Below are 16,931 nucleotides of genomic sequence, written 5' to 3' on the forward strand. Positions count from 1 at the left end.
GAAAAAAAATGGTTGAGACTTTTACAGCTTTATTGCTGCTTTATTGTTTTTTTAGAATGGTTGTTTTCAATACTGAGCCAGCAATAAATTTGTCTCCGACAATAAACTGTAGCTGTAAATTTTGTCCCTGTTGATTTTCTGCACAATTTATTAGCTGGTCTGTCACTCTGCTTTCCTCAGCAGCTGGATGCAAACAGGTCCCCGTTCACAGCAACGGACAATTTCCATAAAACAATCAGCCACAACATCATTAACACTGTCCCAGCTTGATTAGATTTTTGATAATTAATTAAAACATTATCTTTCTTGCAAAGCTTGAAATGATCTTTAATAGATTTCTTAAATAAGGTGCCAAGCCACACCTCCTGCCTTTGACACACAATGCGCGAGCACACACACACACACACACACACACACACACACACACACACACACACACGTGTACGCTCTTGCATTTGGATCTTGCAAATGTGGCAGAAGAGATAGAGCTCCAGGTGTGCATCCAGGAGTTGCTCTCCCACGATGCATCTGTACAGGCTGGAAGACGCTCCCTTAGAGGGCCAAGGACACGTGCATATGGCCTACAGACACGAGCAGTACATGTGTGGAGCTCAATTTTATTTGAAACCTGTCAATGTTAGCAACTTTACAGCTTTGAATATTTCATTATGAAATTGTTACGTTAATGTTCTTCAACTATTTGATCAGTTTATGAGTTTTAAGTATTGAAGATTATGATAATTGCCTCATCTTTTTTTTGCAAAGTAATAGTAAATTTGAGTCTTGCCTTTATCAACTCGACTGCACACACACACACACACACACACACACACACACACACACACACACCACACACACACACACACACACACACACACACACACACAGAAAGATGTCCAAGGGTGTGCAACATATTTTGGTGTTTGTAGATTGGATATTTGCATCCGTAATAGCTTCTTCACACTTCACAGACTTCCATTAAAGGAAAAAGCAGATTCAATTATTGTGTTCCAGAGTTTGAGGCTGCCAAAATCACACACACACACACACTCTCTCTCTCTCTCACACACACACACACACACACACACACACACACACACACACACTGGCGTGCACGCAGACACACACCAGTTATTCTTCAGCCTTCTGCTTTTCATTCACAAACACACATTGTAAAAATGTGGCAAAGAAAATAAATAGGATTTTTCTGCTTGAAAGCATGATTTCTGTTCTCATCAAAGTTGTCCAACATGCAGTCATCAGCCACGGCTCAGTCTAGAACCTGGCAGGTCTATTCTGTGTAGCACATGTTCCACGCATGTCACGTGTTTCCAAATCAGGAGAACTTTGGCAACACCTTGTGTATCAGCTACTTTATTGTAATATAGCAGCATGTCAACATCAAGGAGGACATCTTCTGCCGTTGCTCTGTGATAAAGAGGAGTAGAAGGTCATAAACCAGACAACGTGATGTGAATCAGGTGATTAAATGTTTTACTGTGGGCTGATAAAAGCCTGAAAAATAGTCCTTAGACTGACAGTCAGAGTTGTTTTTTTTTCCTGCCTTCTCTAGCTGGGATCCAGATTAATTTCTGAACTCTTCCCCAGGCATCTTTTATGGCCTCTTTCAGTCCCTGTGTCATGCTGGCCTCACTGAGTAGCTTAAAACACAGTCTATCCTTCAGAAGTGCTGAATGTCAAAGGTGAAGCCAACATTTTCAAAAATAGTTTGCCATAGTTTAATCATTCATTGCTACGAGCTGACTCAGGCGTTCTTATGAGCGTAATTGGTGGAAACAGAAGCACAAGATAGAGAAGCACTTCAATTGTAAGCTGTAGTCTTAAACTTCTCCCATATCATCAAACCTTAAAACAAATGTGCAGTAGGTTATCTAAACATAGAGAAGATATATTTTTGATGATGCAAGTTGCAATTTGACAGGTCCAGTGTCAAAGCAACTATAGGTGAGCGAGGCTAATGCACATTACTGATGTATCAGGAATCTCATTATTCATTAAACAGCCCATATGTGCGAGAAGCTGATGCTAGAGGAGAAAGTTGAAGGGCTCTGAATTATTCAAGTCTTGCTAGGGAAGTATGGAGTCAGACTGTAGGCAAATATTCTCTTTTGCCTTAAAAAGAGTGTTGAGAAACCAGATATTTCTTTGTAGACACTGCAAACATGAGTGTGTTTCTGAGTTTGCACATGCACGCCGTATTATTCCAATGGGACGAAGAACCAATTTAATTTTCTCCAGAAGCATGATATCACATCTGGAATGTTGAATAGAACTCTTAATGAGTTCATTGTGTTCTCAGAAAGTTTTTGGGAGAAGTGACAACATGCAGAAGAGTCCAGATTGGCATTTGAAGCCCACCAAATGAGCTGGGTTTATTTACTCTGTACTTAGGCTAGAAAAGTGGACATGTGTTTCCATGTGTTTCCTTTCCCCCCCATCAGGCAGAAAACAGGAACCGCTAAGTGGAACATTCCATCTGAAGGATACACCAACAAGCTGGATGAGCTGCAGGCTGGTCTGTATCACTGATGTTTGCTGGACATCAGATGAATAGAATATAGATTCTATATAAAGAGGACCAGAACTGGTTTGGCAGTTGCTGTTTTTTTTGTTTTTAATGCAGAAGGAGGAATTTCATAATCCTCTCTCACCTTTTCTGTTGTCTGCATCCCTCAGACTTGAGTCCAGTCACACCTGCCTGTTTCATTCCTCGCTTCACATGCTCTCTTTCATTACCCCATCTTCATGTCCCCCCCCTCCCTTCTGAAGGAGGGGACTGAGAGCTCAGTATGTGGAGTCCCTCCCAGACTCTCCAGAGCTGGTTATTGAGTCTTCACCACTGTCCAGGCAGGCAGACAGGCACTTGCACTATCCTGGTGTGCAGTATCTTATCTATATCTATATCTTATCTAGCATCGCTCTGAGTAAGGGAAACGTGGATATTATGATGGAAAATTGCCATCCGTATTCTGACAGGGTGGTAAAATAAAGGTAGGGGAAGAGATATTGAGGAGGAGACCTGGGGGGTGGACATGTCTATCGCTGTTATGTGTGGGCAGGGTTAAACTGGCACTTTAAAAGAGACTTGAATTGACTTTTCTTCATTCATCAGAAAGGCAGGCAGGTTAAACAGGCAGGGAGAACTAGGTGGATGAGAAAATAGCTGGAGGGGAAGGTTTACGCTCACTCCACCGAAGATTAGTCTCACCAGTGAACTCCTTCAGTGTACAGGCTTTCTCTTTCTCCTCTTGTGGTGACCGGCCACGGGAATGGGAATGGACAGGATTCTGTGGACAGTCCTTGTGCTGCTGCAAGGGCTGGCACCTTCTGAGGCTCTGAGAGAGGAATGGCAGCCAGCAGACTATTTAGACTCTTTGGAACAAGCAAGGCAGTTCCTCGCTGACTACAACAGTACTGCAGAGGAGGTACTTTTCTTTTCCCAGTCTGCCTCCTGGAACTACAACACCAACATTACAGACTACAACTCCAAGCTTCAGGTAAGAGAGATTCGGGAGCTTTAGTTTAGATGACATGCTAGCAATGCTGTTAAATGTGTGCATAGTCAGGCATTTCCATTTAACTAAGCTCAGTTTGATTTGGATATCACCCCTATAGTCATCTCTGTCCAGAAGTGCACACAGTGCAGCCAGATCCGCTTGAAGGTTTCTGTAAGTGTTGGCTGCATCTTCTCCTTTCAAATTCGTTTCCCAGGGCTCATGCATATTTTTGAAATCAGCTATCCTTTGATATTAGCTGCTTATTTTGTAGTATTTTTGTCTATGAAAATGGCTTCCATCTAACTACCAGACAGAATCCATGGGTCAATATTTGATCAAATGTGTTACCATACTTCAGGATCATCTGCCTTATAGATATTTGTGTTGCAGTTGATTATATATTGATTTTAGAAAAGAAAAGGGAAGAGACAGGTGGAGCCACAGATGAAATCCATACATGTATATTTATAAATTACTAACAGTAATTATTAAAACAAAAGATCCCAGTTCAAGGCTTTAGGCATTTTAGACTAGCTATCATCATCCAGGTCTGCGGAGGACTCCAGGATGTGTCCAATACAAAAGGTAAAAGATGAGCAGGATGGACTTTTTTCTTTTGATGAGTCCATTTCTTCACCAGGACAGTGTACACATAGGATAAAAGTGGATTAGTGCACTGAGCTCATGTGACCTGGCAGCCACGACACAGAGAAATCCCCTAATTGTGCTGCACAAAGACAGGAGTGGACGGATGAATAGAGATGAGTTGATGCCTTTGTGAATAAAACTGGGGTGTTAGAGGATAAAACAGAGAAAGGATCAGCTCAGACGCTTCTAATCTGGGGGAAAATCAACGCCTGTTAGTCTTTAAACCACAGAACGAACTGCCAGCAAGTGTCATCATTAAACTTTTCATTTCAATGCTTTAGAATATCATTAAAGCAGATTATCATTTAAAATGATTGCAAATAAATCACCAGCTTTAGTTCATCACATTTGCCTCAGAAGAAATTGTGACAGGGTTGGACTTTAGTGCTTCTTTCTCCATGTAACTGTGACTCATTGGTTCACAAAACTGTTATTGTAACCATGGGCCTGTTCAAAAATTACCGTATAACAATGACAACATCCTGATCTCACCGCAAATCAGCCAAAAAAGGAGGTGAAGAGTAGTGTGTCATCCTTATCTTCACTGTGACTGCTGCAAATACAGAGATGGACCGTACGGCAGCATGCTGGAAACAAGATATTGAGAGGAAAAGGGAGATTGTGAGAAAGAGACAGAGGTCAGAGTTAATACTTCTACTCACTGTCACCAGATTAGCCTGTTATTTCAGTGAAGGCTTGGAAAAGACTGATAAGAAAGGCTTCAATGAAAACATCACTAGAATGAAGCTGCAGTCCTGCCCGTTAACGCAGGATGTGTGTTTCATTGACAGTACCTGCAGCCTTTTACATTTCAGCTCTTCCACTGAAGCTCAGTCTATGTTCTGGTGTGAACTGTGTGGAGTTGCCTCACAATAATATCGTTACACACTGATAATCCATTAATCTGAACAATGATCGTCAGCAGCCTTGACTCCTACTACTCTGTAGTAAGGCCTGTGTGCTGAGACCCCTCTGCTGTGACCTTCCACGTCGCCATAAAAGGAAAGCTGATGGTGTTCGCAGAGGTCCTGAATGAACACTTGACGCAGGCATTTTTCATACACATCATCCTTGGATCTGGTTGTTCGGCTTCTGTCCTTGCTCCTGTCATCCAGGAAGAGGGCTTCGTTTGTGAGCTTGAGTTCATAAAACTGTCAAAGAAGGAAGGAGATGAGGATGAATTACCGTAGTATGTTACATAACAAAACTGCCAAACCTGTACGTTATGCTAATCTCTCACCAGGTCGGTTCACAAAAAAACACCTTTGTCTGTGCCAAAATGCAACAGGTGTGAACTATTTCACTGAAAGCTGCAACTCTTAAGTCTTCTTAATGTGAATCATTTCTCTTCTACTTCTACTAAGTGGCATAAGTGTCATTTGACTATCCAAACATAAAACCTCTTTTTCTAGTTATTCACATTGTTGAGGGCTGTGCTTAACTGGTGTAGCTGTGTATTAACGCTAACGTTAATACATTTGAAATTAGAAAAAAAGGTCCTCAAGGAAAAGTACTTGTCAGGTACAGGTGACAACTTTCTTTATCAACGTTCCTGAGAAATGAAGTTTCTGCTGGTTATTTCAGCTGCAGTTTTTGGAAAAAGAATATTTATACTGTAGAAAAAAAACAGCTGACAGAATCCTCTTTCCATGGCTTCATCCAAGAGCATGTTGTTTCTGGGTTTTACCTCCTTTTTTTGGTCAAACCTTTCCTTTTGGATCCTAATCTGTCATCAGTCTTTCCTCTTGGCTTTTGTGAGGACCAACATTAGCTGGCAGTAAAGACAAAAACCCATTAATCCATCCACATCGTGCTTGACTGGTACCCCTGTGACAGCAGGGCTTCCTACTCTCTCCCTGGAAAACATGGAAGCCATAATCTTAATTTATGGAATGGGCCATTTGAGTTTAAAATGCTGTGGAATCCTGCTTGAACCGTCATCCTTTCAGCTCAACACAAGGACAAAACCACAAGCTGGAGCCACAATCACAATCTAATATCAGAGCAGATCATTTTTCACGCTGTCATATTAAGATGACCCTTGACCTCAACAGAATAAACTCTGTCACTGCTGCTCAGCCACAAAAGTGTACTACAGGACAGTCTCAGCCATTTCTGCAATACAATACTTTGTTTTCCTCCTCTTGCCTTCAGGTAAATGCGTCTCTGGAAGAACAGGCCTTTACATCAGCATGGGGGTCGAAAGCCAAGACAACTTTCGTAAAAGCTTTGGACTCACTTTCCGAGTCTGAAAAGAAACTGATGAATAAGATCAAAGTTTTGGGATCTGCTAATCTGCCCCTGGATGAAAGAGAGAAGGTTTGTTTCACAGCCGTTATTCCTAAAAGTCAAATCAGGGTTTTTATTTGTCATTCCAGTTGGGTCATCTGAGTCTGACCAGAAATGTCTTTCTTTTTTCTCCAGTATAACACAATTCTTAGCGTCATGGAGAACATCTACTCCACGGCTAAGGTGCATCCACAGCCAAATGTAAGCTGGAGCCTCGAACCTGGTGAGTAAATGCAGTTTTGGAGTTTGGGATCAGACCAGTCTTGAACATGGGGTGTAACAGATCAGGACTAAAACTATCAGGATGGGAAAATTAGTGCGGAGCAGTCGCCAAAGGAAGTGTTACTGACAACCCGTGAAGGTTAAAAAAATACAACCGTAGAAAAAGCTTTTAAGGCAGGCTGCAAAGATCGTGAACAATGGTTCTGCGTTTAACTGTCATCAGTAATCGTGGGAAATTCCTGCCAGCTGACAGCCTGATGAGAGCTTGGTTTATTAATCTTGGAGGAGTTTTCAAACAAGGATACACTCCTTCACAGACAACGTGGATTTACAGCTGTGGCTTTCTGCCTTTGTGCCTTCCTGCCATTTTTAAAAAATTCCGTTGCATCCTTCTATATTTCCTCATGTTGTATTTTTTTCCCAGAGCTTACTGACATCATGGCAAATTCTAGGAGCTACAAGAAGCTGTTGTACGCCTGGGAGGGCTGGCACAATGCATCCGGTGATCCTCTCAGGGAGCACTACAAGAACTTTGTGGAGCTCAGTAACAAAGCTTATCGAAGCGATGGTGAGAACCTCACCTTCAGCAGCCACAAATGAACACTGCTGGCAGTCACACGGGAGCGTTGGCCGAAAGGATGGAAAATAAAAGGGAATGTTTTTCTCCTGTTCAGGTTTCGCAGACACTGGAGCCTACTGGCGCTCTTGGTATGAGAGTGACACCTTTGAGCAGGATCTCGAGGAGCTCTACAAAACCATAGAGCCCCTCTATCACAACCTGCATGCCTTTGTGAGGCGGAAGCTCTACAACCAATACGGCCCCAAATACATCAACCTCAAAGGTCCCATCCCTGCCCACCTGCTAGGTACGATCAGGTGTTTTTCACCTTTGACAGACAGACGCACTGGTCTGCTGCCTGAGTCTTTAAATGCACCCGACACACCACTTTATCAGTAGGTTTAAATTTTTTTTGTTTTTTTTTGCTCGACAAACATGCATCTACTTTAGTTTTTTTTGTTTTGTTGCATTTTCTCTATAAAAAATAGACGTGAATCATTCCTACTAGGATTTCCAGATAGGACCTAACATTTCCTCATGAACTAACAAGGTCGTCATCATCATGGACTGATCTTTGTTTTATTATTTTCTTTTGTCCTGTGGTGGCATTAACCATGCAAGTTTTTTAACATAGCAAATTCTGATGACATTTCGTCCTTGGTGCTTTTTTGTTGGACTGCTGTGTCAGCAGAAAGTTTTTCATGCTGGCATTGTGGAAGTATTTTATTGGAGGTGAACATTAACCTGAGGAGTTAATCGTTGCAGCTCTTACGCTGCATCATTTGCTAGTAAACACAAGGCTACAGCAATTGGCCCTCCTCCTTATCTTATCTAAAGCATATCATGCTTCGATAAAGGGTAAATAGGATTTTTTCCCCCTCAGCTCCTTGTGAGAATGCCTGCTCCACCTCCAAAGCAAGGCATTTCATATTTACAGAAGTTTTAGCTGGCTTAATCAGAGCATAAACACACAAATACTGGCTTGCTTTCTTGCATGAGCGTACATTGTATGGCATCATAAATTCTAACAGCATTGCTTTAGCCCTCTTAGACAATACGATAGTGATCTTAAGTCTTTTTTCATCATTGCTGTGGAGGAAACATTTTCCTAGATTCACTCTGAGCAACGAGCTGGTTGGAAATTCCTTCCTAATTATGTTTTCTTCCTCACTTGCAGGAAACATGTGGGCCCAGTCTTGGAACAATCTGTATAGTTTGATGGTCCCATTTCCTGACAAGCCCAACATCGATGTGACCGACGAAATGGTTAAACAAGTAAGTGTGTATTCCACTGCTGCTGGAAAAGCAATCATTCTCGAGATCACTCACAAGTCCTTGTTATCCCAGGTCTGTCTGCTAACTGGATAATTCTTTCCTGTCCACAGGGCTATAACGCCACACATATGTTTGTCGTGGCTGAAGAATTTTTCACGTCTCTGAATTTAGATCCCATGCCCGATGAGTTCTGGGAAGAATCTATGCTGGTTAAGCCTGCAGATCGAGAGGTAGTGTGCCACGCGTCTGCCTGGGACTTTTACAACCGTAAAGACTTTAGGTAAAACCAGCAGAAATTTCCTAAGCTGACCATCACCATGAGTAACTGAGGGTAGAATGCACCATTGATAGAACACAACCAATTTTCCATCCGCTGCAGAATCAAGCAGTGCACCACGGTGACGATGTCGCAGCTCTCAACTGTTCACCACGAGATGGGACACATCCAGTATTATTTACAATACAAGAACCAGCCAGTGGGCTACCGCCGTGGGGCCAACCCTGGCTTTCACGAGGCCATCGGGGATGTCTTGGCACTTTCCGTTTCCACGCCCAAACATCTGCACACCATTAAGCTGCTGGACTCTCTAGTCTCAGATTCTGGTAAGGAAACATCCCATCCTTTAGATTACACTCTAATGAGTTGGATGAATGGAAAACATCCTTAAAGGGCCTATTGTTTGTTCAGAAATGGATACCAACTACCTGCTAAAGATGGCTCTGGAAAAGATTGCTTTCCTTCCTTTTGGCTACCTCATTGACCAGTGGAGATGGGGTGTGTTCAGTGGACGCACACCTCCTGAGAGCTACAATTCTGAATGGTGGTACCTCCGGTGGGTAATATGGAGAGTTTAAAATTTAAAAGCATTTGATCATATTCAGTGATCTTTAGAAGGTCAATTGTGGGTGGTCGCTCAGTTTTGGGGGGTTCAAGCCCTGCTGCAGACAAAACTTGGCAGGTGTTCTGGCAGCAGGGGGAGGTGCTACGACACCCTCAAAGCACCACTGATGTACCCTTGGGCAAGGTACTGAAACCCCCAAATGCTCACACAGGTCAACTCATCCAGTGGTGGATCTGGCCTTTGCCCATAAGCAGCTGGGATTGGCTCCAGCACCATCCCTGTGACCCTGAGGGGTATGGTAGTCATGTTTTTAACCAATGCATGATACCTATAAAAGTTGCCCTTGGATGTCATCATAGTTCTGTAACTAATGAGGGAACACACATTTAAGATCTATTATCAAGGCTCCAAGATAAAAACAAGCCTAAGGAAACACAACTGGTTTTCAGCCAAGGTTGCTGCCTGGTGAAAAGGAGCCAGTGTACCTTCAAGCCCTGTGAACAGAACACATGCAGTTTCCCCCCAAATGTTCTTATTCTGCCCCTGTTAGAGCGAACTAAAACCAAAGTCATATCAATAATTATCTGCAGGGTCTTCACCATTTACGGACACTTATCATTGGTTTCACGCCATCGTTGTTAAATATTGACAAAATAATGACAGGGTGATATCAGTTGATATTTAACTCATGCAGTGTGGTTTCAAGTGTCTTTTTCTCAAAAAGGACAAAGTATCAAGGAATCTGCCCGGGCACCAAGCGTACCGCGGCGCACTTTGATCCTGGAGCAAAGTTCCACATCCCTGGAAACACACCATATATCAGGTAGAAACTACCATATTGTGAACACACTCACTATTCTACTTCTAGCCAATTTTTCTAGAAGACAGCAAGGTTATAACTCTTTTTTCTTATGCATACCTTTACTGTATATCAGTGCCTGTATTCTATACTCTGTGGTGAATTACCACATGAGAGGGATTCTTAAACAGCAGAAGTCCAACAATAGCAGGAAGTTCCATAATGACTTTCCCGACCGTGGATTTTATCTTTAACAATATAGGACACAACACCCAGTTACTTAACAGCAAATTTCTCTCTTGATATAATAACTGATGTAATTAGGCGTGATGAAGAAACTCATTTTAAAATGTTGTCCATGTGCTTGGATTGAAATGTAATATCCTGAAAAGATAACTGAGCCAATCCCTCCCCTGCAGGTATTTTGTCAGCTTTATCTTGCAGTTCCAGCTTCATGAGAAACTGTGTGCGGCAGCGAATCACACTGGTCCCCTTCACCAGTGTGACATCTACCGCTCTGAAGACGCAGGAGCCATTCTGAAGTTAGTAATCTGACTGGTCTTCTGTTAAACCCAACATCTATAAAATGCTTTGTAGAAGCACCGATGTACCATAACACAATTGTATCATCCAGGAAAATTCTTCAGGCTGGTTCATCCAAACCTTGGCCAGAGGTGCTTCAAGATGCCATTGGGGTCAACAAGTTAAATGCTTCAGCTCTGATGGAATACTTCAAACCCATTACTGATTGGCTCAAAATGCAAAATGTGAATGAGACCTTGGGATGGCCTGATTTTAATTGGGTTCCACCCATTCCTGAGGGTTACCCAGAGGATATCGGTGAGCCATAAATCCAAACTACTAACACACAATGAATGGATTACCTTCTTATAGAGTCCACTTGTTTGTACCAGCCACTGGTTGAACCTGTTGTTTACATTGTCTTCTTCTTTCAGGCATGAATACAGATGAGGTTGATGCACAAGCATTTCTGAGTGAATACAACAGCACGGCAGAGGGTGTGTGGAACGCATACACCGAGGCCTCCTGGAAGTACAACACTGACATCAACGATGCCAATAAGAATGCGATGGTGAGATCAGCTCGCTGACTGACTCCACTATGATCACCTCAATACTGTTCAGCCATCACCTATCAACAATCAAACAAAAACCCGTCTTTGATTTTTGCTTGCAACCAAATAAATCAAATTATTTAAATATGTCTCAGTGAATTAACATCCGGAACTAATCAACATCTATATGCATGTCTCATCTGTCTAATCATCATTAACTCAGCATGCTCCAACAAAAAATAGAACATTCAAAGTGTCTGTTATTCTTCATTAGCTTGAAAAAAACCTGGAGATGTCTGCTCACACGCTGCGGTATGGACAAAGGGCCCGCGAGTACGACACCACCGACTTCCAGGACGTCTCGGTCAAACGCATCATTGAAAAACTCAGTGACATAGACAGGGCAGCACTGCCGAAAGAAGAGCTGGAAGAGGTGTGAAGGGAAATCTTTACCTTTTCTTTCATAACACACAACTGTTCTGGACACACAAATAGTTGTGTTGGTTGGTGGTGAAGTGTCAGCTGTCTATGAACACATGAACAAAAGACACAAAATATTTCCTGTTGGCTGCACCCCAGTTAAGGAACACACATAACCTCTGTGGTAACTCCAGCATATACAAAAGGTAGCGATTACATGACCCTGGACATAGATCCATTAAAGTGGATGCATTTCAACTTCAAGGTAGGATAAGAGCAGAGTGTGTGTCAGGGTGTTACACACCCCACAGATAATGTACATTAAACACTGTCACATAAAGTTTCTGATGGAACCTGTAGTCATGGGAACCAAACTAGGTACACACAGTAACTCCGGCACAAACTTGAAACAGGGTAACACACAAAAACACTCACATCCACACAAGCACACACACATTCACGTACGCACGCGCACGCATGCGCACGTACGCACCCATGTCATGTAAATGCCAGATTTGCATGTGAACACAACTTCTTCAACAGAATTCAGGTTAAACCAGATTTCCTAGTGGTAAAATACATGACCAGGTTAATAGGAATTGTTGCTGGTATCTTTTTAGTTATACATTTTACAGCTCTTTCATTATGCAGCCATATCCAGTCTCTGTTTAAAGGTTATGAATCCTTCATCTGGTTATATTTATTACTAAAACCATATACCAGGTTTTCTTTGTTGCTAATATTTTTCCCCCTTTCAGTTCAACACCCTCCTGTCCAACATGGAAGCCAATTACAGTGTAGCTGTTGTCTGCAGAGAAGATGGGACATGCCATCCACTGGATCCAGGTATGAAACTGAAGCCTTGTGTCTGCCTGTTGAAAAAGAAACGTAAAACAAATGTATAAGTGTTTGACCAGAAAGCAATATATGCCCTCTTAGAAAGGCAACACGTTGTAAAGGAAAGAGTTCTGTTTCAGATCTTCAGAAGATCATGGCAGAGTCCAGGGACTATGATGAGCTTTTGTTTGCCTGGAAAGGATGGAGAGATTCTGCTGGGAAAGTGCTTCGCCAGGGTTACAAAAGATATGTTGAACTGGCCAACAAAGCGGCTACACTCAATGGTATGGCCTCTGTAGGGGTCGTTTTACACGCACACCCACATTCAGGATTTTAGTGCTCCTCATTGATGAATGGTTCCGTCCCTGGCTGTGCTCGCAGGTCACTCTGACAACGGAGCATTCTGGCGTTCCCTGTATGAATCCCCTACCTTTGAGCAGGACCTGGAGGTCCTGTGGAAGGAGCTGGAGCCACTCTATCACAACGTGCACGCATACGTTCGCAGGGCACTGTACAAAAAGTATGGCCCTGAACGCATCAACCTAAAAGGGCCCATCCCTGCTCATTTGCTAGGTATATTTATGACAAAGATCCTTTGGTCAAATCTATACTTAAGTTGTTTTTTCACTGTGGAATTTAAGGGATCTAAAATGTAGGACGACCTATTGTTGTTCCGTCAACATTGGGTCGGCTTCAGCCCATAACATGTCACGGTTGACTCAGTCAGAAGCCTCGTGTTTTAATAAGACTAAGGATGAGTCACAACCTAAATCGTCCTTTGTCATCTTAGGCAACATGTGGGCACAGACCTGGTCTGGAATAATGGATTTAGTCATTCCCTACCCAGATGCCACGCAGGTCGATGCCACCCCAGCTATGCAGGCACAGGTGAATGAACATCAATTAAGAGCCCACACTCATGTATCAACTGTGGAGGATGATCTGCTCTGAGCAGATGGGAACAGAATGAACAGTTCATTCAGTCAGAATGCTTTTTCTTCATTCAGAAATGGAACGCCACCAGAATGTTCCAGGAATCAGACAAGTTTTTCACATCACTTGGTCTGGAACCAATGCCTCAAGAGTTTTGGGACAAATCGATGCTGGAGAAACCTTCTGATGGGCGTCAGGTGGTGTGTCACGCTTCAGCATGGGACTTTTATAACCGAAAAGACTTCAGGTAAAAACGCCGCTGTTGTCATGACAACATGCAAAGTTAAAAAGCTGTTAGTTCCTATCAGTCTACTGAAAATAGAAGACATGTCTAGACAGTTAAATTGAGCCTGACTCCACCTAGTCAGCTCTGCAAGAGGAAGTTGGGGAGGTCAGGGAGAAATCAAAGACCACACTGAGGCAACGATGGGGATTCTGTAGCTTTATCAGGTGACATTGTGTATACAAGCAAGGATGGGTGTGTAAACGTGATTGCACAACTTAAGTGGACTACTTGATCCAACCATTGTGGGATTTCTTCAGTATTTTATACTAGGGACAAAGGTGTAATGTGTTGAGAAAGTATTTGTTTGTCAAGCAAAAACCCCGTCAGGCCTGAACAGGAGTCAGATGCAGAGATTGTTTAACAGCAAATGCCAACTTTAAGCAGAAAAAATTAACCTCACTATAAAGTGAGAAAATAAACATGCTATAAAACAGTAAAATACGAATCCCTGATTGAGTAAATAACCCTGTGAAAGATTGCCCAAATCAAAATCGCTCCTTCAAAAAGGAGGCTCTACAAAATCTATCTCAAAATCAAAATCACTCCCAATGGAGGAAAACAAAATAACTTTGGGAGCTTAGGTTACTTAGGATATTACAATTAAATTACAACATTTACAAGTGAAAGGTCACTCTTGATTTGGAAAATGGCAGCCAAGTAAAATAGCCAGGTAACACATGAGGGAAGGACAAGTGATCTGAAAGGAGACAGGAGAAACCTTTCAAAATAAAACAGGAAGTCAGGTGATAAACCTCAGTGCAGTGTGACACGCTCAGGTGTGGAAGAGTCACACAAAGTGAGCCAACTAAAATCCCATATACGTGAGATTTAATGCCCTCAGTTTTAAACTGTGATATTTGTCTCCAGGATCAAACAGTGCACGGTTGTGACCATGGACGACCTGATCACAGTCCACCATGAGATGGGCCACGTGCAGTATTTTCTGCAGTATAAAGACCAGCCTGTGTCCTTCCGTGATGGAGCCAACCCTGGCTTCCACGAGGCCATCGGCGATGTCCTGGCCCTATCTGTGTCCACACCCAAACATCTTCAGAGCATCGGCCTCCTGGACAAAGTGGAAAACAACCCTGGTGTGTAACTTCAGCCACATGCGGCACGGAATGGCAAAGCTTTGTTACTCAAGAGTTCTGTGGTTCTGTCCCTTACCCCAGAGAGCGACATCAACTTCTTGCTGAGCATGGCGCTTGACAAGATTGCTTTCCTCCCATTTGGCTACCTGATGGACCAATGGAGATGGAAGGTCTTTGATGGTCGTATCTCATCATCTGAGTACAATAAAGAATGGTGGAACCTCAGGTAAAGTTCAAGAACCTTTGTTCCTACAATTATAAGGTGCAAGGGCTATTGTGATGTAAAAAAACAAATCATAAAAGTTATTCAAGACTGACTATTGATTTTAAAACAATAAATAAATTGATTGTAAAATGATTCACTTCAGATAATGTTTTATTACATTGCAGGATGAAATATCAAGGCCTGTGCCCACCTGTCAACCGCACAGAGGAGGATTTTGACCCAGGTGCTAAGTTCCACATCCCTGCTAACGTGCCTTATGTGAGGTAAAATCACTCCTGATTCACTGATAAAAGTTTCAACATATTTTGGAAAGATAAGATGCAAAAAATGCAATAAATCATATCACATTTGTGCTTCACTTTACGATTCCCTTCAATTAGGTACTTCGTCAGCTTTGTCATCCAGTTTCAGTTCCACAAGGCCCTGTGCGCGGCTGCCAGTCATACTGGGCCTCTTCATACCTGTGATATCTACCGATCTAAAGAAGCTGGGAAGCTCCTGGGGTCAGTAAACTGGGTTGATGATGCCCAAATTTAATTAACACAGACATTTCAACAGTAGAGTGCAGTATTATCAGTGTAGTCGCTTGCCACATGCGTGTAATTATCTTTACAACACACTATCACGGTTGATCCTCTTCCAGTGACGTGATGAAACTAGGCGCCAGCAAGCCCTGGCCAGAGGCTATGGCCATGATCACCGGCCAACCAAAAATGAGTGCCGAGCCACTGATGGAGTATTTTAAACCTCTCATTGATTGGCTGGTGGAGGAGAACAAGAAGAACAACGACATTCTTGGGTGGCCTGAATACGACTGGAGACCTTGGAGCCCTGGTAAATCCAGAACCTTTACACAGACATTATGATAATCATCTGAAGCAAATCAGACCTCTGGACCCTTGCATTAGGGAAGAGTTCCTGTTTCAAAGCCAAATGGTTTTGGCCTGATGAAGAGATAAAACGTACAATGTGGCTGTACAGAGGCATCCATTCTGTCTTTCTCCTGCTGCAGCCCACAGTGAAATCAATCTCCCTTTTCTCGGCTTTGACTGATGAGATCCCGCTGAAGGGACGTTTGCAGATTAGATTGATGAGCCTCTGAGCAGGAGAGCAAAAGCGGGAGCCGGAGCATAGAGGGGACAGAGAAAATGTGCTTTTTTCACACATATTAAGAGATGAATGCAGAATACTGATGAAAAGAAAGATGAACTGTGGAGCAAGAATCTTGAGAAGCTGATTACACCAGTGTTACAATTTCACGCATGATGAAATCAGTATGGGTGATTTACAGCTGTAATTCATATATATTTAAAACACATTCTATTCCCCTCTCTTTTATTCCAGTGTGTCCAGAGGAAGTGGAAGTGAAGGTTCCTGATAAAGTAGACTTCCTGGGAATGAACGTGGATGCTTCGGGTGCCACAGCTGGCCAGTGGATCCTGTTGGTCCTGGCTGTGCTCTTTTTGCTGACCACCATTCTTATGGCCTATAAATACAGGAAGGCAAAAAAGCCCCAAAAATCTATATCCATGATGGAGATAAAGTGAGTAGACTAGCTAGCTTCAGTGAGGCTTGTCCCACTGCGGCACCGACCTCGGCGAGAACATCAGTGTTTTTGTGTAATGTACAGTGTCAACAAGTGTCAGTGTCATTTTGGTCCAATTCTTTTGTCTCAATGTCAATGGCATGCACTTAAAATTTTGCCTATGCCAAAATGATAGTTCTGTAATTTATTTGCAAATTTTGAGAGTAAATGTTTTAAAGGAGTGCTTGTATTGCCAACAATTGTGAAGGCTTTTTAAAAAATGTTTTTGGATGCTTTGCATTCATGCAATTAAAAACAGTAAATATGTATTCTGCCTGCGTGTTTCAATAAAATAGAATAACAGGATACACTTTTACCATCACAGA

The 16,931-nt window shown here is 42.6% G+C and overlaps 1 protein-coding gene across 1 annotated transcript; it reads left to right on the top strand.

Annotated features, from left to right (window-relative positions):
* Positions 1 to 2,838: 2,838 nt before the first annotated feature.
* ace (angiotensin I converting enzyme (peptidyl-dipeptidase A) 1) lies at positions 2,839 to 16,874 on the top strand. The gene is made up of 25 exons (XM_057038072.1): positions 2,839 to 3,518; positions 6,321 to 6,485; positions 6,591 to 6,678; positions 7,102 to 7,245; positions 7,352 to 7,543; positions 8,414 to 8,511; positions 8,622 to 8,791; positions 8,891 to 9,114; positions 9,200 to 9,344; positions 10,078 to 10,176; positions 10,572 to 10,694; positions 10,787 to 10,992; positions 11,109 to 11,245; positions 11,502 to 11,660; positions 12,406 to 12,493; positions 12,625 to 12,768; positions 12,866 to 13,057; positions 13,275 to 13,372; positions 13,492 to 13,664; positions 14,571 to 14,794; positions 14,876 to 15,020; positions 15,185 to 15,283; positions 15,401 to 15,523; positions 15,664 to 15,854; positions 16,365 to 16,874. The coding sequence occupies exons 1-25, from the start codon at positions 3,291 to 3,293 to the stop codon at positions 16,565 to 16,567; spliced, it is 3,858 nt and encodes a 1,285-aa protein (XP_056894052.1). The 5' UTR covers positions 2,839 to 3,290; the 3' UTR covers positions 16,568 to 16,874.
* Positions 16,875 to 16,931: the final 57 nt, after the last annotated feature.

The sequence above is a fragment of the Takifugu flavidus genome, chromosome 1 (genome assembly GCF_003711565.1).
Source record: "Takifugu flavidus isolate HTHZ2018 chromosome 1, ASM371156v2, whole genome shotgun sequence".
Classification (NCBI taxonomy): Eukaryota; Metazoa; Chordata; class Actinopteri; order Tetraodontiformes; family Tetraodontidae; genus Takifugu; species Takifugu flavidus.

Coding starts and splice junctions, on each gene's coding strand:
- ace (XM_057038072.1), top strand. CDS start 3,291: ATGGGAATGGACAGGATTCTGTGGACAGTCCTTGTGCTGCTGCAAGGG. Junction 13,665..14,570: donor TATAACCGAAAAGACTTCAG/GTAAAAACGCCG, acceptor ATTTGTCTCCAG/GATCAAACAGTGCACGGTTG. Junction 14,795..14,875: donor CAAAGTGGAAAACAACCCTG/GTGTGTAACTTC, acceptor CCCTTACCCCAG/AGAGCGACATCAACTTCTTG.